Below are 21,853 nucleotides of genomic sequence, written 5' to 3'. Positions count from 1 at the left end.
GGGGTGGAATGTTGTTCGTATTGTGATGTTCAGTTATGTAAAACCAATAAACAAATGTTTAAAAAAAAAAGTGCCCTGGCAAAGCAAGAGGGGGAGTTGAACGAATTTACACGATCACATAATTATTGCTCAGTTTGCATTGCTGGTTATAACACCTTGTAATAATCTTGTTCTGTAGCAATATTATTGAATAAACCAATGGCTCCAAAACATCGATTTTTAGAGGCTCTTGTGGGTGCTTTGGCCGAGATTATGCCCATTAATTTAAATATTCTTACTGGACAATTTTAACTTTTGGGTTGAAGGCAAAACTGACACTAATAATTGAATTCTGAATAAAGTAGGCCTAAACTCATTGATTTCTTATCCTAATCATAAGGCCAGCAGGCCATATGTTGGGGCCACTATTCACAGTTGCACCATCTATCATTTTCACCTAGATAGATAATAGAGGTATTCCCTTTCAGATCTCGAAGTCATCGCCTCATTGTCAACCAGGTCCAGAAAAGTAATCAACACCACTTCCAGTGCCTGGAACCATATTAATCCAGCTAATCTATGTACAATAATATTTACTATGTCCCCTTTAATTCCAGATCACATCGTCCCAGACAAAATGGCAATCTCATTAACAGCCTAGCTATTGACAGTAAATAAATAAAATAGCTGAAGTATTAAGCTAAACAACCATTTCATAAATGGTTCTCCACCAGTGTGGTTTGCACTCAGGCCAGGAAACTAGAACATAAATGGTTTTGCAGATTGAAAAACTCCCTCAGAAAATATCTGAGAATGTACAAGTATGCCAAGAAGGTTTTTCAGGAACAACATTGTTACATTACAAATCTTTCTAAAAGACATATTGCTTGTGTTAAGGAAATTATCAACATCAAAAACAATGTGTTCTGGCATGTTCCCCTCACAAGAGCTTGTAGAAGATCTGGCGACCCACTTCTCGAACAAATCTGTCAGATAAGAGCTGATTTTCCACCGTTTGATATCCAGAATTGTTCAGTGTTAAACACGACTAAGGACATTATCATTGGTAATGCACACTCTTGGTCACCTTTTCAAATGCTATTTGTTAACGTCACAATTTTTTTTAACTCCACCACCCCTAAACCCTGTATCCATTACCTCCGAAATGTTTCAAAATGACTGCCTTCTTAATGCAGAACAATATTCTTCATCGGTTTAACTCTTCCCTTTGCACTAAAATATATCCAAAGTCTAGAATAAATCTAAAGTAAAAACACAATTTAAAAAGTTGGTTCAGACCCTTCCATCTTAACGAATTTTACATCCATAATGTAGCTGTCTTTTTTTTGGCAAAGCAGCTACAATGAATAGTTCAAATCCAGACCTTCATAGAGACTCATAATTTACTGGATGAATAGTTGGGTCCTAGTCCCAGCTGGTGCACTGAATTGGTAACTACAGCCAGTTTGAACGGAGCCGGACATTTCAGCGCAGGAGCCGGTTTGGCACGGCCAGTTTGGCGCAATTTTAACATTGCAATTAAAAAAATTAAAATTAATCTGTTGCAAACCCTGGTATGCAGGGCTGCTTGATTAAACAGTTAACCACAAGGCCATCAAGATCTTTTCGATTTCATCTGCACCAGTTACCCATATATATTGTGATCAGTGTAAGTAATGCATCATGACCTACGTTAATATAAGTAGCGGGTGCATTTCAAAAGCAATAAGATCTCGTAGCCTGGTGGTTAGTTCTTCGGTCTCACAGCCCTGCAGGCCAGGTTTTGAGGCAGCATAGATTGTTTAGTATTTTATTTTATTTTAATAAATGTACGTACTGCTGCGCTGGACAGGTCTCGCCAAACTGGCTTGCGCCGAAATGGGGTGTACCGCAGTTTGAACAGCTGTGAGCAGAACATGGCCGTGGTAGAGAAGGCGCCATTGTCCTTCTGGATTTGACTGACCAGGGGCGGCTCGTCCATAATGGGCGAGGGGGCGTTGATCCACTGGGTCTTGGCCCCCTCTCACCCATTATAGAGGAGCCAGCCCAATATAATATGAGCACTCCCTCCCTCAGCTGTTTTTTTCAGCTGAGGGAGTGCTCTTAACTGCAGTTACATTTCCCCAGCCACGCAAGCACAATGAGCCATGCAAGGTTGGGGTTGTTTGCTTCCCCAGCCTTGCATGTCTCATAGGAAATGCTGCCTGGGGAAGTGCACATCTGTATGTGCTTGGAGAGGCTCATGCGCCTCCTCGCACATACAGACAGAGCAGGCTGGAGTGGGGTGCCTACGGACCCATGCTCGGGCCCCTTGCACGCATGAGCAGGAACCAGGAAATTTCCTGATTCCTGTTCATGCTTGCAGGGGGCTGGAGCACTGGAACCTCCGGACCCGCGGCAGAAGGTGTTCTGTTTTTTTATTTTTTTATTTAAATTATGAATGGATGCGTGCATGCTTGTGGTGTTAGGTGAATGTATGATGATGGATGCTGGTGTGATTGAGAGAGTGCTTTCTGTGTGTATGTTGTGTAAATGTGTGTGTTTGTATGTTTATTATTTAAATATGTGTATGGATGCGTGTATGCTTGTGTTATGAGTGAGTGCAAGATGGGCGTTTGTGACTGTGAATGAGACAGCAAGTGCTTGCTGTGTGTATGTTGGGTAAGTGTGTGTGTGTATGTTGGGTAAGTGTGTGTGTGTGTGTGTGTTTGTGTTTGGTTGTGCTGTGCTGGTCCGAGATGATTTTGGCAAGTGGGGGTAGGAGGTTTTTACATCAAAGACCTTTTAAAAATACCTTTGTTGCACAAACCCCCTCCCCACCGGCCAAAATCAACTCTCGGCCTGAGGTGCTCTGTGGGGGCCAGGGATGCTATTTTTTTTACTAGACATGTATGATAGATGTATAGTAAAAAAATGCCATACCTGCCCCCCCAGCATCTTGCATACACACATAATCACGTTGATTGTTTGTGTGTGTTTGGCGCTGTGAGGCCCAGGGGACAGGCGTGGTATTTTTTTACCGGACATCTATGATAGATGTCTACTAATAAAAAATAGCATCATTGCCCCCTGGTCCTCCACTGCCTGGCATACACACATAACCACATTGATTGTGTGCATTTATGAGGAGCTTGGGACCCAGGGGACAGGCGTGTCATTTTTTTACTGTGCATCTATGAAGGCCAGAAAACAAAACATGTCTTATGCCAGTTCCCCCCTCAGCGCCTCACAATCACTCATAATCACAGTCATTATTGTGATTATGTCTGACTGTAAGGCGCTGGCACACCATGGAGCAGGCATGGCGTGTTTTACTGCGCATGGTTGATAAAGCAAACATGATAAGTGTTATTATGTCGCTAGACTTGCATTTTAATGCAGCCAGTCTAGCCATTTCTTATTGTGGTCTGACATTTTGTATTGGGCATCTTTGGTAAAGCAAGCATGATAAGTGTTGTTATGAAGCAAGACTGGCATTTTTTTATGCAACCAGTCTAGCCATTTTTTACTGAGGCATGCCATTTTGTATTGGGCATCTTTGATAAAGCAAGCAGGATCTGTGGTATTAGTCTTACTGTGGCATGACGTGTATTAAGCACCTTTTGGTAAAACAAGCATAAGTGTTATTTAGCTAGACTTGCATTTCAGTGCAGCCAGTTCAGTCATTTTGTATTGTGGTATGGCATTTTTTATTGGGCACCGTTGATAAAGTAAGCATGATAAGTGTTATTATATAGCTCGACTGGCATTTTAGTACAGCCAGTTTGGACATGTTTTCATACTTTGGCATACATTTTTAATGGTAAAGCCAACTGGAGTATGTTCTGGAGTATGTTCTTACATGGGGATACTGCCATATATTTGCAGAATATAGTAGTATCATTACTGGCATTATGCACAAAGCAAACATGAGTATGTTCTTATATGGGAATAATACGGTATAATGTTGCAGTCAGCATGGAAATGTATGGGCACAGCCAGTGTGAACATGTTTTATACTGGCACATATTGTGGGGAAAGGAATCATGAAAATGTGTTGGAGAAATGCTCCTGTGCACTGTTGGTGACTTGCATCTATTGGATTTTGTTCATGAGTTACCATACAAAACCTAATTGCAAACTGTTTGGCTTTTTACCCAATTTTTCTAAATTTCGGGGTGTGTGCTCCCTCGCTACGCTCGGTCGCTCTGCCATATCACGACAAATAGTTACGCCCCTCCACTTCACCAAAAATTCACCAGCCGACACTCTGACTAACACTTTTGAAATGGTAGACCACTGCCTTCTTTCAGTTCGACTGGCTCAAATAGACCTAGGAGTGACTGTATGGTATGCATTGAGTCATTTTGGCCAGAAGAAACTAAGCAGTCTTAATTCCATCTTTCACCTCCTCCTTTAAACCATTAACTCCACATGGTTCATCACTGTCCCAGCTTCTTTTTAAGGTTTTATTTTTACCATTTATCAAATTAAAGCTAACTGTTGTTTTACCATGACCAAAGACCAAATTTCTATCTCAGCTAGATTAAAGTACTGTCTGACATATATTTAAATTCTAGATATTTAACCGCTCTCTGATGGTCAGGCCAGAAAAGGCAGATGACCCGATTGTTAAAAATGCATTAAACTCTTACTGGCCTGAGCAGTTTCGGTGTTGTCCTGACACTTCCACAACAGTACGCAGTCTGGGAGTTTTGAGGGACAGAGAACAAAGAAATCCAAATTTTGGAAAGCTACGTCCCCTGCACACTTTCCATAAGGCAGTAAGCCTAAAAGATATAATTGCAGCTCTGTCTGGTTTAGGAAAGACTTTTTTTAAAAAACACGTTCAGTGTTTCAACTTTAAAGTGACAGTGTTCTGTAATCCAATACATTCAAAAAATGACATACAATAATTCAGTTAGTTTAGGGGAAAAGATGTCTTCTCCTTTTTATTATTTGAAAGTTGGCCCAACGTGTTTCGAGATTCATATTCTCTTTATCAGGGGCATATATTTTCAAAAATTCTTTCACATTGATCTACAAGAAATTAATCAGACATTTATTGATGTTTTGAAGGTCAGAAAAGAATCAAATAACAAACTTAAATCCCTTTCTTTAAACCAAAAATCAAAAAAGAATTTATATAGAAGGGCATCCTATTGCAAGTTCCTCTATGAACCCGACTTTGCTAGGGTACAATTGTTAAAAAAAGGGTAACTTAATGCATGTTGTACATTGGTAACTTGTTATTATGTCACACTGCATGATGTATGACCAAGAATGAAAGCTTTAGAGATTTCAACACATTCAAAACCTTTGATTTGATGGATGTAATGTAGCTTTCCAAAATTAAGATTATAGTATATTCCAGCCTAGATACCAAGGCTGAGTCTTTCTCCCCTGCACCTCCAAATTTTGTTTAAGTATTCCATCGAATATGAGTCAAAAAGTAATTCTTGTTCAATTTTACTGACAATCTGGTGTGCAAGTGTATTTCTGTGTTTTGTTAGTTTTGAGGGACAGACCTGCACCAGAGATTTCTTCGGTGGTCCGTATGGAGCGGTTAAGATGGCTGTTACCACAACTGTAGTTCCACCTTAAATTCTTGGAGGTGAAAGCTTTCATATCCTACTTATTTGTGTAATTTTTGTATTTATTTTACTGTTCATTTATAACGAGCATAATACCAGTGAGTGGTTTTGAAACGCGGGGTCGGGACTCGAACCTGTGTTGCACTTGTTGTGCGTTGCGTTGCTTCCAAGACAAACACTTTGCCCCGGAGATATCCTTCCTCCCACATTTAACTCCGCCTTCAGGCCAGTCTCTTGGCTCAATTGCAAAAGATGCAAAACATGGCTGCTACTAGACCCGCAGAAATTTGATCATGTCACCCTCATGACATTGGAATGTACTACCCATATTGTTGAGAACTGAACCAAATCACGTTGTCTTCAGTAAGTTTGGAAGCATTTCTCACATGTTTGAAAACACATAAATGTTGGACTGCTTTACTGTGTAAATGTGTGCATCTTCTAAGCAATTTCAATATTTCTAACTGCCTGCCTTCAAGCTAAGTTGTGTTGTGTAGATGTATAGCAATGACATAAAATGATCACAGTCCTGCATTCAATGCAAGCCAGTCTTGGATTTAAAACGTGCAGTGCTGTTTCTGTCCGCTCACGTTTGCTTTGATATCATCTGAAGATCCATCTGAGTTCGAAAACTCATGCCTTATTAAACTATAGCGTTTCATATTTAGTTAGTCCAATAAAACTCTCACAACTCAAAATGTAGTGATTTTTCTTTTCTTTTTCCTTTTTTTTTAAACTAGACAAAAAAAAAAAACTTAGTCTAGTTACTTTGTTACTACTTTTAGTAACTTGTTATCACTTGTGGTAACTTTTATCATTGTACAATGTATCTTACAATGAAGTACAATGGGGTACACTTTTGTTTTTGCCCTAGACAAACGCTCAAAGGATTTTTGGTTACCCTAGGTGTGCTAAATGGACAAGCTGGTGTCAGCAGTGACTTTGTACCATTTTTTGGTGCTTTTCGTTTCAGCCTTACCGCGTTTACCGCTTTTGGCTACTAACTGTGGCTAGTGACCAAACATGGCCATACCACAAGGTTTTCTGCTTGTCCTTTGGCCATCTTGTTTTTTAGCCTTCTTCCTGCCCTCACAGGCCAGGAAAATCCTTATATGGGCTTCCAGTGCCCAGGAAAGCAGAGGTTTATGGCAGGCTATGTGTATTTGCTGGCAGGATGTGGGCTGGGACTGTCTGGTCCCAATCCACTAACTGGTTTCAGTGTGCCTTAGTGTTATGCATGAGTGTTCCCGCCAGTGGTCCTGGTTGGACCACTGCTGAGGTGTGTATGTGGGGCTAGGTCTATTATTGGCTAGTGGGAGTTTCAGCTATTACCTGGCTTTAAGGATAAGATGACCCTTGCACCCACTCTTCAGAGATCCTGGAGTAACCTGAAGACGCCAAGACTCCTGTCCAGCTATGAGACCCGAAACCCATCTGAAAGAGGTCTGGCAACCACTTTATGCGAGGGAGTTGTGACCTGTGGAGTGGAGGGAACATCCATTCCTGACTTCTGCTCGGTACCCTGCGAAGAAGAGCTGTCATAAATGTCCCAGGACCGTCCTGTGGCTAACCAGTGCTGAGTTTGGGCTACCGTGCTGCCGACGTCACCGTTTGGTGTTGCGGCCTGGAACTTGGGGGATACTCAGCGTGCCCTACAAGACTTACTTCAGCGAAATGTCGGAGGCCTAGCATCAAGGGGAGCCGAGATAGGAGGGAAAGTCTGACCGCAACACGTGAGTCCCTTTGCGTCGCGGTGCTGCAGTTACCACCGTCCAAAACAGTTTACCTGAATCGAGTCCAGTCCTGAGAGGGGTCCTGCAGCATGTTTTTCTGCTTTCTTCATCCGAGAGTCCTTGCACCAGCTAAAGACACCGACCGGAGATCGGCTCAAACCTGCAACCCCTGCGAATCAAGCTCTGAGGCTAACAGCGGGAAAAGCAACTTCGGGCCTTCTTCCATTGACCTGCCAAGTCCTGTGAAGAATCGGAGTACAGGGGTTGTGTTACATTGTTTCTTACCTTCCCCTAAACTCCCTTTATACGTTTTCCTAACTTTTATAAAACATTTGCTATACTTTGGCTTTGCCATTGCTTGCTCGTGCAAGCCTTCCGAAAGTTGGAGACACTTCTGTTAGTTCGAATAAACTGTCCTCTAACCATTGGAACCGTTCATTGGACCACGCAGACCCTACCTTCATTTTTCCTGCATCACAAACTGTGTCAGAACTTTTCCTGAACTTTTGGACATAATGCCGCAGATAACTTAGGGCAGGACTTTTGAATGTAGGGTTAATTCTCTGTGGACCTGTAGTGCCTAAACGAATCTGTACTTTCTTTTGCAGGAGTTTGATTTGTATTATGAACCTAGTCTAGTGACTGTATATATGTAATCTATGATTAGTGTTGTGTGATGCTTCTACCTGTTAGTAGTCATTTTTCATAGTGTTGTCTGGCCATAAATAACTATTTTTATACATACTGTCGAAGTGTAATCTGCAATTCCCATTGTGTGCACTCATTGTGGATCCTTTACAAGCTCACCATTTATTGAGACTTAGCCTAGACCTCTCGTCACTGCTTCCTTGAACTGGTTTGGCTTCAGCTCCCAGAGTTGTCCCTGTCTCAATATAGGTTGGCCTTCTAGACATCTGTCCACCAGGCCAGAGTATAGAAAATCAGTCCTAACAGGGATCCCACGTGCGGACCCCCCTAAGAGGACAGGCAATCCCTAGAGAGGGATATGTGTTGTTGTCTTTTGTCTTCAGAATCCCTTAGGTTTGTTGGCAACATGGGGATTGACAAATGTTTTGAAGGCATGTATCTAAGGGTGTTGTGGTATACACAAGTCATAACCCTTCCCCTTTGCTACAGCAGATGGGAAGATCCCTTCCACATCATTGGAAGGCGAGAGAGGGTCCCGCAGAGCCACAAAAGAGACCCTTACCATAGAGAATGTGTTTGGAACCGCAGTTGAACCCGCATAAGTCTCAGCCGACAAATTGGACAGCTGAGCGGTGGCAGAGTCGAGTGCCTATGGGCCGCTGGGCCCGGAAGCCTCGTTTACAAGCTCACCACCTATTGAGACTTAGCCTAGACCTCTCGTCACTGCTTCCTTCAACTGGTTTGGCTTCAGCTCCCAGAGTTGTCCCTGTCTCAATATAGGTTGGCCTTCTAGACATCTGTCCACCAGGCCAGAGTATAGAAAATCAGTCCTAACAGGGATCCCACTGGCGGGACCCCCCTGAGAGGACAGGCAATCCCTAGAGAGGGATATGTGTTGTTGTCTTTTGTCTTCAGAATCCCTTAGGTTTGTTGGCAACATGGGGATTGACAAATGTTTTGAAGGCATGTATCTAAGGGTGTTGTGGTATACACAAGTCATAACCCTTCCCCTTTGCTACAGCAGATGGGAAGATCCCTTCCACATCATTGGAAGGCGAGAGAGGGTCCCACAGAGCCACAAAAGAGACCCTTACCATAGAGAATGTGTTTGGAACCGCAGTTGAACCCGCATAAGTCTCTGCCGACAAATTGGACAGCTGAGCGGTGGCAGAGTCGAGTGCCTATGGGCCGCTGGGCCCGGAAGCCTTGTTGACCACTAATACAAAGATTCCTGGTGGTAGTATGTTGGCAACGTCATTTTTGCGCAATTCATGGATTGAAGTCTTGTCATTGCTTGGTCGTGACGCATTTAAGTGCAGGAGTGCCTCAATCCGGCTGAATCCTAGGATTAGGGATAATTCAAGGACAGTTTTTTGGCCTGAGTGGTTTTTAATGGATATTAAACAGGTCTCCGATTTGGGGAATGATGATCGGTGGTTGACTGCTGCTGAGCTGAGAGAGAGATGGAATTTTGATGGATTATCAGACTCTGCTTATAGACGCCTGAAGAGGGCTGTAGGTGAGGTGGACTGGTCTGACTCCTTGGATGTGAGTGCTTTTCTGGCTGATTCCAATGGGAACGGTGGTGGTCTGGCTAGTAGGCTGTACAAGCTAATCGTGTCACATTATCAGAGTAATGACAATTCACGGAGAGAGTGGAGTGAGATAATTGGGTCTGAGATTGATATCAATGCCTGGCAAAATATGTGTGGTAATATCTCCTTGTGTTGGCTGAATCTGAGTTAAAGGTCTCGACAAATTAAGATTCTGAATCGCATGTATTGGTGTCCTGAAACACTTCATAAAAGAGGCATGTCTGACAGTGAAGATTGTTGGGGTTGCGTTCAGGAAGTTGGGTTGCTGGAACACATGCTGTGGAGCTGTGTGGGGGTCAGATTTTTGAAGTAAGGTCTGTGATGTGTGTGGCAGGATTACTGGTGGAGGGTCTGATTCTGGGTTGGATGATGTCAGCTCTGTCCTTAAAAAGTGGATTTTTAGGGCATTCATTGTGGCCAAGCGGCTGATTCTCCGAGGGTGGAAAGGTCGGGTCCCTCCCTCCTTCGAGGAATGGGTCCAGGAGATGCATTGCCTGTCAAGGACAGAAAAGTTGATTTACAAACTGAAATGTAAATTGTCTTCATATGAGAAGATCTGGAACGTGTTTAACAATTTCTTTTAGTTTTTGTTTTCATGCATTCTCTTTCTGTAGTTTTGCTTGTTGATATGTTACCTTTTCTGTATATATTGTAAATAAATAAATTTAAAAAAAATTAAAAGTCTCAGCCGCCGAGACGCAGCAAGGAAGAAGCAGATCCCACACAGGCAGCACACGGAAAGTGCCAGAGTCTCTGTGAACGAGGTAGCACAGAGCCGCTACCAAGAATCTGCTAGATGCTGGCAGCTGCTCCAACAAAACCACCAGAAGATGAAAGGAGGACAACCCGACACACCTGACTGGTGGAGCACCGCGAGATAACAGAAGGTATGTGGTTGCTCGGGGTAGTTAGAAGGTGGGTCGTACGATAGAAACAGACCGCGAAGCGGCGTGAGAAACAGTCCCGGAGAAGGGGCGAGGAAGGGACAGACCCAAAAAGGGGTGAAAGCAAAACCACCCCGAAATGAGTCGAGAAGCAGGCACCAAGTGGGTGTAAGATGGAGGCGACCCCTAGAAGTGGTGAAAGCGAAAAACGTGGGGGGGGGGGTGAAGCAACGCACAAGAGGGGCTGAGAGAAATGGGCAAGCGCAAGAGGGGGTGAGAATGAGAAGATCCCAAATCGGGATAAAGACCAGGCGATCCCAAGGCAGAGCAAGGAAACCAGCAGGCCCAAACCAGGCCAATGGGAACTTAACACTCAGTATCCACACCTGGAACTAGTACACAGTCTACCACAGAGGTTAAAACCAGGAAAAGCAGTGCGAGGGAAGAGGCACTAAACTGAAGAGAATCCTTTATCCAGCACAGGGGAGGTGAAAGAGACATTTGTGTTGACTGGACACTGAGGCCAAGGAAACCTCTTTGAAGCAAAGACAGGAGAAGGGGTCCACCATTAAAGTGTTGGGGCAAGAAGACATTACATTGTTTTGTTGGATTGTTCTACTCTCTATATTAGTGGTAGGGGTAGGAATCAGAGTAGGTTAGGTTCTGGACCACAGACAATTATGTTACTGGATATCCTGACATGCACCCTTTTGACATCTTTCAAAAGACAGTTACGGACAGAGAGGAGTATATGTGGAAATAAACGGATCAGTCAACAAACATGTCATCTTGTCAGTCTCCTGATTCTGATTAGCACAGCTACTTTTCCACCTACCATTATAAAATACCTCAATGCCCCGCGTTATTTGTTACACACATTTTAATTCACATATTGCAAAAATAGGTACATCATGTTTGTACATTAATTAATGTCTTCTATCTTAACTTCTGAAGGGAAAAGGATGGCAACAAATTCACAGGCATGTTATAGCTCTACCGTTTATAAACATTAGAAACAGTGCTCCTAAAGTGCATAACACGTTGATTCATCACAGATAACATCATTATTCTGGCCGTTATCCTTAAAGTATGTGTATAAAAATATACTATTCAGAGTTTCTTCCTCTCGTGGAACCTGTGTAAAACCATATAATTTTAGTTGCACGTTTACAAGTTGAATTCCATTACACAAAGTGGTAAAGTGTTGATATCCCTAATTTTTTATGCCCTCCTGGAATTTGTCAGAAAGGGAATAGTCAACTTGGTTTTCAGTCTTCTCAATACGTGTTTTAAGTGTCACTTCTTCAGATGGCCTTTTACTAAACAGTAGGCTGGGAATGATACTGTGTAACTCTGAAAAGTGGAGGGTAAAAGGATCATTCTGATTTATCTTACGGATTCCCTTCAGGTGTCCAGTCTAAAAGCTGAACCTTCCTGATGGTACTGCCTATACATACCAACTGGCATGGACTGTTCAATGCACACAGCACTTGGTCAGTATAACAATTGTATGGCTGTGAATATATCTCCACTTACTGCCTAATACAGTCAATCATTTCTGTTCGTTAGTGCGCGCAAGTTGCATGAACTCTACTTGAAGCAACATGTCCGTTTAGCTACCCACCTGTTTGTTGTTCTTTTAGTCTTTACAAACTAACTAGATGTATCATGTATGTCTCCTACACTGTGGTTTCATCTATAACCTACATCTCGTATAGCACCAATTTGTTTGAGAAACTTGGCTCTTTGCTGGAAATACCAGTGGAATCTTAGTATTCCCAATACTCCAATAGATTGATTACTATAACTTACAATGATTTTGGTATTGGACGGCCCCTATAGATTAGTCAACTTGGGGGTGAACATGTCAAATCTCTTTTCGGATCTGCCTGATCATAAGAAACATAAAGACTTATTACAATACAGTAAGGCATTGCTTCAAAATAACTTCAAATTTCCTTGCATGTATGATCGTAATCTTCCCCGCCTTAATCAATTCGGTCTTGCGCTCAGAAATTAAGCACATGGGGTGTTGCTCACATTACTTGGGGGTGACCTGACTTTGAACGCAAAATAGCATTTCCTCATCTAGATGATTTTCTGAACATAGTGTGTGCAGGCTTAGGTGCTAATACTCAAAATCATACATTAATTTTCACTTTTCATAATAGGTTATGTTAAACTACAGGTTATATGGATTGTTAAAAAAATCATTCTCCTCTCTCCAGCCTCTTACTCTGTGCTTCCACTCTCCAGTAATGCAGTCATCTGTTTGCCAGACCCTTCTCCCTTTAAATAGGGGCCTAACTCTGACTTCAAGGACCTAGCCAATAAAGAGGCCCACTGCCATCTAGTATCCTATTCACCTGATGTCCAAGTTTGTAACTTTGTCCACAATGTGCCATTCAGTCCCTGTATAGGATTATTTGTCAGAAGTTATTTAAGGTGGAATCTCCCAACTGTCTGCCTCCTTGAGCTGGTCATCCTGTTTCCACAGTACACTATAACCACCTTTATCTGATATGTTAATCACCACTGATCGATATTTTGTAACAGATTCTTGTGCCTGAATCTTGGAAGAAACATGCCATTTAACACAATCTACTTAAATCCAACATTACTTTACTCTTATTTCTAGGAACAAAAAAGCTTTATTTTTTTATTTTAAACTACTGGGTTCTGACACTGATCTTCCCAGTAGGTTCTAGTATTTATCTGGTAGGGTGTTCTCAGATGGGGTGTACAAACCTACACACATGTGTATGAATTTGCTGCAAACAAACACAAATACATGCATGTTCCTTATATGCATATGTGAGAAATATGTATTTGTTTGTGTTTAGTTCCAGGTCACTGAAGTCTACAAGTTTCAATGGACACATCATATAGTGTACAAGGCTTCTATCGGTTTTCTTCAGGACATTAACTATAGTGATAATAGTCAGATGGGTTTACTCCTTGCCCCTATTTAGCAGGCACACGATGCAGATATCCGTATTTAATTACAACAGCTTTTGAGCACTATATTTTAATAGTCCACAGCCCTTACTTTACCATCTTATATTCTCTTAAGGCGAGCCATGCAAAAATAATTGAAGATGTAACTACAGATATCTGGTTAAATTAGTGCAGCTACCATGGTCAATAGTTCATTAACTTTTTTGTCCACATTGTTGCAAAGTACTGGGCCCATGGCCTGCTCACCTCCTGTGTGACTGGCCGCTAACTCCCTGCAGTGTATGAGGGGAACAAACTTGCCCAATGCAGACCACACAGGTCTCTCAATTGCTCACATCGATTGATTTTTTAAACTCTACAACACAAAATATTAAACGTTTGGTGGAATGACAAAAAGTAAGTATATGAATTCTTATGGGACAACACAACCCTCATACATTGCCCAATAAGACACCCGTAGTACTTGCATCATATTAAATGTTGAAACTCTAAATTCCAGATGAGAGATGCTGTTTATGCAGAGTAGTTTGTATCAAGAAACACATTTCTCAGTGTGATTCACCGAGCCTTCTATTTCACTACCATTAACAATACATGAGGGTGCTGACGGCTGTGGTAGATGTAGATTGTTTTATTTACAATTTCAATTCATTGAGTCTTACATGAGAGGAAGGTGTAAAACAAACATACAAAGCATACAGTATAAACAATTTGTTCAGTAAAAGCATTAAGAATAAAACATTAAAAATCTTTTAAAAAAAAGATAAACCCATTCTGTCAGAGTTGGATAAGTGCTTATAAACTCTTTTGAGGGCTTGAGACACAGGGGTCATGATTAATACCATAGGGTTGAGCTGGTAACACTCCATATTAATTATTATCAATGCTCGCATCCCCAGAGGTCTTATCTAGTCACAGTGGCTGCTGACCTTCTTCACCCTGCACCACCAGGCTCCAAGGATAAAACTTGTTGTTGCTTTGGTAATGTTAATGTCCAGGTTCACCAAAAGAAAAATCGGTGTATCATTTGGATTATCCAAAAGTCCATCACTTCTTAGGAGAAGTAGGTTGCGTTGGGCCCTAGAGGAGTCTTAGGCAGGGCATATTAAAAGAAAATGGGGCAAATCTTCTCTCTCTTCCAAACACATCGAATATGTTGGGTTCGACTCACCCTTACATTTGTTAGTAATGGCAGCTAGGGGTAAGATGTTTGCTTGGGCAAGGCGAAAAAGATGTCTCATCTGTGGATTGGCAAGTGTCCACCGGTACGGTCGTGGCCTCCCCCTACCGCAAATATATTGGCCCAGGGTATATGTGCAGGCCAACCAACTCCTCCTCCATTAGCCTCTCTTGTCTTTGCCCTTGGGCTTCTCTAGGTTTATGCATTAGGGATCTATAGCTGACACTTATGTGAGAAACTTGCTCCATTATAAGCCCAGTTCCATAAGGTCCTTCCACAGTTTCTTCATATATTGAGCTATGGAGGGTTGTGAAAGGTGTTCCTGCCATGCCAGATCCACCAGTTCTCTTTTCTCAGAGCCTGCCCTCTTAAGAATATACCTGCCGGACTGTCCATCGCCCTTCTCTCTTGCTTCTGGAAGTCATCATCTGAATGACGTCCAATGCAAAGCTTTTAGGTAGATACAGGAGATTCTTCCAGAAGAGCCGTTCACACATACCTATTTGAGTGGTTGATTTTGTCAAGCTGCCATAGCTCAGCAGCATAGGCAACTGTACCTCCAAACGTTGCACAATAGACATTCTCAATTTCTGCAGCAAAGGTGTCCCTGTATTTGCAAACCAGCTTAATAATGTCTCTGACTGCTCTGTGAGTTTTCCAGCAAAGATTTGAAGTGAAAAGGACACTAGATAGGAAAAGCTGTCCACTACATCTATTGATTCCTCCTCTAGCATAAAACTGGGGTCTGGCCAGCCCCTTTTTTCATTACAAAAAATCATTACTTTTGATTGGCTTTTTTTAGAATTAGATGGTTGCGGGAGCAGTAAGAAGAGACTGCCTTTAGTTGGGCTCTGAGGGCATTGGTGTCCTGGCAAGGAGAACAGGGTCCTCTGTGTATAAGAGCATGGGCACAGGCCACCCCTCTATATTAGGAATGTCTCTTGCATCGTCCTTCACGTATTTTGACATATCGTTTATATATAAACAGAAAAGGACTGATGCAAGTAGACATCCTTGTCAGCTGAGATAGCATATAGTTTGCGCCAGACCTCTCAAACAGTTGGTATGTACATTTACATCTAAAGGGCAATCACGTCGTTGCTTCACTGTCCGTGACACAAATTTCTTTCAAATATTCATCCTCTTTCTTCTTTTTTTTCATGCTCCCAGAGCAATTCATCATTTTTTAACGCAATGAAAACAATATTGCTGACCTGGGTTTGTAGAGATACAGCCATCAAACACTTGGAACCTTTTTTGCCCTTTACTAGCACAAAGGCTAGGTGGCAACCCTAGGAACTTGCATGTCAGCTTGCCAAAATCTGTTTCCCAGAAATGGTTGGGTCTGCAGTCTCTTGTTTGAGTATTCAATATGGTCAAGGTGGACAGGGATCCAAAAGAAGCCCTGGAAATAATTTTCAAAGTAGTTCCATATTACCCATTTCTCAAACTTGCAGTCAACTGTTTACCTCTCCCTCACACACACCCTCTACACTTGCTTGTCATACTGATGTGCTGACCTTTTACAGATAACTGTTGAAATATCTTGCAATTGAGGTGTTGTGAAGCAAGAGACATTGTTAAGGTGTTGTAAGCTGAGTCTTACCACAGAAGTACTTGTAGTTTGCTGCTTGTTCTGGCCTGGCAGGAGAGAACCCCGGATCATAGATTGCGGTAACACTACATTCTATTCTGGCAGGAGTGTATACCACAACACAAAACATTGAAGTAGTAGGCCTGGCATGGGAGTAAACCAGGTGGAAGCTGATGAAGTATTGTGAAGTGGTGCTAGCGTATAGAAGAAGTGGTAGAACTACTGATATGTGTTTCTGAAGTATTGCAAAATTAACCTGAAAAACTTTCATTGTTTAACCATTTTCAAGCAAATTACTTTGTTGCAGAATAACCCTGACAGACATGTATTGTTAATCCTGAAGAATTAAGGAATTGTCCTTGGTTTATGCGAAAAAGGTTGTTCGAGTGCATAATAGCACACGTGATTGAGAGAGAAACCTTGTTGAACAATTCTGAAGTATTGAAACTTTTGTTGCCAAGTTGGAATCAACAAGAACTGTATTGGAACTTTTTTACAAGACAGGATTTCCTTGTTCTTTTTGGAACTGATTATATGGAGCGACATTCATCATTCTGTGAATTTAATTTATATATTTGTTACTTTTGAAACTGACAAATATTACCTTGTTGAGTTATTGTATGTATAAGTGTGAGGGACAGAAACCTTTTGTTAGAGTGTTTCCTTTAGTTTATTTGAGGCAGGGAAATCCACACCAGGGTAAGGATAGTGTGACGTGTATCCAACCTCTTGAGTTAATAAAATGGCATCTTTTTAAAAACCTTCACAAAGTTGCCTGCCTCACATTTCTGACCCCTCACACCTTTCACAGATACATAGATTGGTAACCTGGTTTCTGCTAAAATTGTGATGTTTTTAGAAAAGCAGAATCTTTCTTTTTTTTGCACAGCACCCATTTCATGGTTTGACATCTTCTGAATGTAGGCCTTCATGTCTTCTGCACATTGAAGAGAACTCTTGATTTAGAATTTGTGGCGATCATGCTGCATGAGAAATCTTATATACAAATCTACACAGTTTCAATTATGGAAGATTTTGTGTTGGAAAGCTATTGGTATTTAATGTCAAGTTTTGAATACATTGTTTTAATTGTTGTAATTTTCAAGGTGTTGACTTGTGAGGAGTCAGAGATGTGAGGCAGACAACTTTGTGAAGATTTTTCAAAATATGCCATTTTATTAAATTAAAAGGTTGAATACACGCCTCACTATCCCTACCCTGATTAGGATTTCCTTGCCTAATATTAGCTAAGGGAAACACTCTAGCAAAGGATATCTCTCCCTCACACTTAAACACACAATAACTCAATTAAGTAATTCATCGCAGTTCAAAAACAACTAAAATAATATAACAATTGAGTTTGTAACATGACAAGAGTCTCTCCTTATAAGCTGGGTGACTTCCCCTGCCCCTTCCCTCGATTCAAGCAGAATTCTGCTCCAAAGTTCCAAAAAGAAATGAGGAAATCCTGGTTTGTAGCAACGTTCTAACAGTTCTTTATGACTCCAATTTGATAACAGAAAGTTCCAACAATCCAGCGATTCAACGAAGAAAATAGAAGGTTCTTTCTCTTGAGCAAGCGTAAGATTCAGAATTATCCTCTTCACGTAAAGAATATTTTCTTTAGTATATAGCAACAATAATTGTCTGTCAGTATGGTTTGCCACATCTGAGTAGTTCTGAAAAATATAAATCCTCTACAGCAGTTTCATACAGTTCTTCTTCCTTCAGTACCACAAGCAACATAAATTCTTTGTTAGGATGTTTTGCCACAACTGAAAAAAATGTAACTCCTCTATAGCAGTTTTATACAGTTCTTTATCAGCCCCACTTTATAGCATTTCATCAACTTCTACCTGGTCTACTCCCATGCCAGGCTTACTACTTCAAAGGTTTAGCCATCCGGGTATACTCTCCTGCCCGGACAGCGTTTCACAAGCAGCAAGTGCTTCTGTGGTTGAGATCAACTTATAATAGCTTTCCAACAGCTTCACAATGTATCATTATTTTTACAACTTCAAACTGTTAGCAACTCTTCAGGGAAAACAAGATTCACATTGGTGCTCTGTAATACTCCTCTGCAAATTATGCTTCTCTCCCTCTGAATAACCTTTTCCAGAAGGGCAGTCCTTTTGCCCTTCTCGTTTCCTCACTGCTTAAGCGACTAAATACTGACAAGGATGGGGTCTTATTCTGCTTCTTCCTTGGCTTTGGCAATGTGCGTTTATACCAGCTGTTGTTCTTTGCTTCTCAAAGTATGAGCAACAACCTTTTGGACCTTTCATTAGTCCCCTTTCGCCTTTGGCAATACTTGTTGGATTTGAATTGCCTTGTTTTTGGTTTCTCTAGGATTGGGCAATGGTAGTATGCATTAGCTTTTAATAATATTGCCCCATTGGGTTGCTGGGTTCTCCACAAACTCACATGCTTAAAGTCAGTCATTTGGTTTTAACAAATACAGATTTCTGATAGTTTGGTATTCAAAATTACTTTTGGTATCACTTCCACTCATTCACAAGCGTTTGCTACTTGGTAAACGCCTGCCTTGAGCAAGCGAGCAGTCTCGGAGCGCTGCAGGGTCACTATAAGCTGGTGAACTCACTGGGTAAGGCATGCACGTCCGATTCCCCTCGCTGCTTGCAGATATTCTGCTTCAGTGGCTCCTTGTGACCTGTCAAACTGCTACTTCTGATCCACCGTCACCTGCGCCACTTGTAAAAGGAACTTCCTTTTTCCGGAGGTTGTCCGGTGCTCGCCAGCCACTGGGGAGGAAAGCGTCCCTGACTTTGGCTTCCTGCTGCAAAGCCTCTGCAAGATGGCAACCTTCCCTCTTTCACACTTCCCGTTGCATGACTTTTGTACTTAAGGCTTCTGGATGCACAGGCCCTCTCAGGACCACCTACTGTTTTCTGCTTAACAGTGGTCCCAGTGTCTTCTCCCTCCTTCTGTTTCTGTGTCGGCTCACGGATCCCACTGCTCTTCCTGCTCGCTCTGCTCGCCAATAGCTTGGCTGTACCTGAGGGGGCCTTTTTTAGCCTCCCCCTCAGATGCGAGTAATTTCTATTAACAACTTGACCACTCCTGCAGTATTATTGTCTTTAGCCCCCTTCTTCGTCACAGTACTTAAGGAATTATGGAACTTGAAGTCCCTAATGGCAAAGTTCATTTATATGGCTTGATTTTTATTCTTGAACTCCATTTCTTTTCCCTTAAATATCATAAGGATCAATCATCAGACTTAATTGTAAAGAGGAATACAGTTCTTTAGGGTTTAAATCCTTATTCACAGATGTCCTTTCACTGTACCTTTGGGAGTTAGGGACGTTTTTAGCTTTATAATTCTCCAGGGTTCTGGAAGGGTTTTTATTTCTTCCACTGTCTAGGGATTTGTGATCGTTTTAGATGTTATGACAGCAAGCCATTACAGACTTTGGCATGGAGGAGATGTCTTCCTTAGAGGAAAATAAATGCCACGTCTCACCCCACGGAATCCTCTCATTCCCCTGTGCCCTTTCTCCTTCCAGGTGATCCTCCCACAGACCACCCCAAGGTCAGAATCAGAAAGCATCTGCCTTTCCCTGGCCACCTGGGAGAAGACTTTAAGCAGGGGTTTAGTGAGGAGTCTGTAGGATGCATCGCACTGTCTTTGTTGTCTGTGATTCATTGTTATCCCAGCCAAATGTACTACAATTTATTTGCACCATTTTCCTTTTCTGTTCACAATCTACAAATCAATTAAATAACATTTAAAATAGGTGCATATTTTTTTATTTGTATGAATCTGATGTACTAATGTAAATAATTTTTGTTTCACTGTAGTGTGAACATTCTCAAAGTACAATGGAGCAGCTGAAGAATCCTCAAATTCTGAAAAATATGGAATCCCTACAGCAAGATATCAATCATATCAAAGAATGGTCCAAAACCTTGGCAGACAAGCGTGAACAGCTACAACAGAATATGACTGCTCTTTTTCAGACAATTGCAAAAACAGAGCAAAGCACTGCTTCAGTGGCAAGTGATGTGTCTGGAAAGATAACAATTGTGAAAACAGACATCAGGCGGATTTCTGGTCTTGGGTCTGATGCCAATGAGTTGAAAGATTCTGTACAAGAACTTGAAAGTAAACTTGAAAAAGTAGTAAAAAAGACAGAACAAAACATAGGACATTTACTTGCAAGTAATATTGAACGCATCACAGAACTCAAAGGTTCGGTGAATAGAAATTCTGAGAGAATTGAAATGATGAAAAGGACATTTTCTGAGCTCCTGGTGGATTATAAGAAACATTCAGACATGCTATTGGACCTGCAAAGAGACCGGGTCAAAGTTCTAAAAACTCTAACTTTTGTCAATGACTTGAAACCAAAAGTAAATAATATGAAAAATGACTTTGCTCTTTTGGACCCAATGGCAAATGATCTGGCTTTACGCATTGGTAGACTTGCTTCTGACTTATTACAAAGAGAAGGAGAAATTGCCCTATTGAACGAGAAAGTATCATCTTTGAATCAAGTCACAACAGAAGTTAATAATATGAAAGATACAATAACCAACTTATAAGAGAGTAGTAAATTAAACTAACAGAAGTGACAGTCTAAATGTTTACATCATTGTGTGATGTGTTTGGCAAACACTGCTGAGAGGTTTAGTTTGAGACCCTCTAGTTTAGTTTTGGGGGTGGGTATTTATAGAGTAAATTGGAAATATATAAACACCATGTCTATCAAAGTTTTAAAATGATTTTTTAGAATAAAAGTATTAGCATTAACGTTATGGTGTGTGTTTCCATTTTTTTTTTTATTTTCATACATTTCAGAATGTGGTTATAGTAATGAAAAGTGATTAAATCAATGTTTAGAAAGTTTATATTTTTGAATATAGAATATCTAATTGAACACGCTTTTTATTATTTTGCAAAGAAAGAAAATGAGCCAAGATTATATGTACAAATTTAAATTGGGAAGCGAGAGGAAAACGTTTGTTGCTCTTTTTTCAATTCTAAAGACTGTGCTTTTAAAATAATGTATCCCATTCCACATTTACTTTATAATTGTTATTTTGAAGTACATTTATAGAGCAAAGTGAAATTGTGTCCTTGGTTGCAATCATATTTGTTGAATAGGTTTACTGAGCTAATTTATTTAAACATTGAGCAGCAGGTCAAATATTTGAGCCTAATTACCAATTGTCCATTACTGCTGCTACAGTTTTAATTAAACAGGTTAGTGTGCAAAGTTATTCCGACCCCACACTGTTCTGTATACTATTGTGGCCTGCGAGGTCAAATTTGACAGTTTCCTCCAGTTTTGTTGCTTTTGTGTTGGAAATTCTAATTGAGCATTGCACTGGTTTCCTTAGATATAATTGAAAGTCATATTGTGTTTTAGACATCCGCTTATTGCTATGAAGAACTTTCTAATTTATTTGAGTTGCATCGTAGTGATACTTATTGTTTTCTACTGGTGTCTTGTGGTTACAGATGTAACGAGCAGTCAAAGATCGTCCACTGCCACAGCGGCATACGGTAGGGCAAGTGAGGGGCCCCTTTAGTATTGTTAGGCCCAGTGCTTAATTTGTAGGGGTGTTTGCCAGGACTTAGCTCTGGCACTTACTTTTGAGCCCTGCCACTTATTTTCAGAGACTCACTTTAATTATGAATTGGTGCTAGTTAGTGCATCCATCAACCACAATGAGCAGGTGCGAGCT

The 21,853-nt window shown here is 41.2% G+C and overlaps 1 protein-coding gene across 1 annotated transcript in view; it reads left to right on the top strand.

Annotated features, from left to right (window-relative positions):
- The window catches only part of IKBIP (IKBKB interacting protein), a 320,426-nt gene extending 299,511 nt beyond the window's left edge, over positions 1-20,915 (top strand). The window contains exon 3 of the mRNA XM_069629385.1: positions 19,964-20,915. Within this exon, the coding sequence (XP_069485486.1) occupies positions 19,964-20,707 (744 nt within the window). The 3' untranslated portion in view covers positions 20,708-20,915. The remainder of the gene's footprint in view (positions 1-19,963) is intronic.
- Positions 20,916-21,853: the final 938 nt, after the last annotated feature.

The sequence above is a fragment of the Ambystoma mexicanum genome, chromosome 12 (assembly GCF_040938575.1).
Source record: "Ambystoma mexicanum isolate Mex_15411 chromosome 12, UKY_AmexF1_1, whole genome shotgun sequence".
NCBI classification, from domain to species: domain Eukaryota; kingdom Metazoa; phylum Chordata; class Amphibia; order Caudata; family Ambystomatidae; genus Ambystoma; species Ambystoma mexicanum.
Note: the sequence above shows the minus strand (reverse complement) of the source record. Positions and strands in the feature narration are given on the sequence as shown.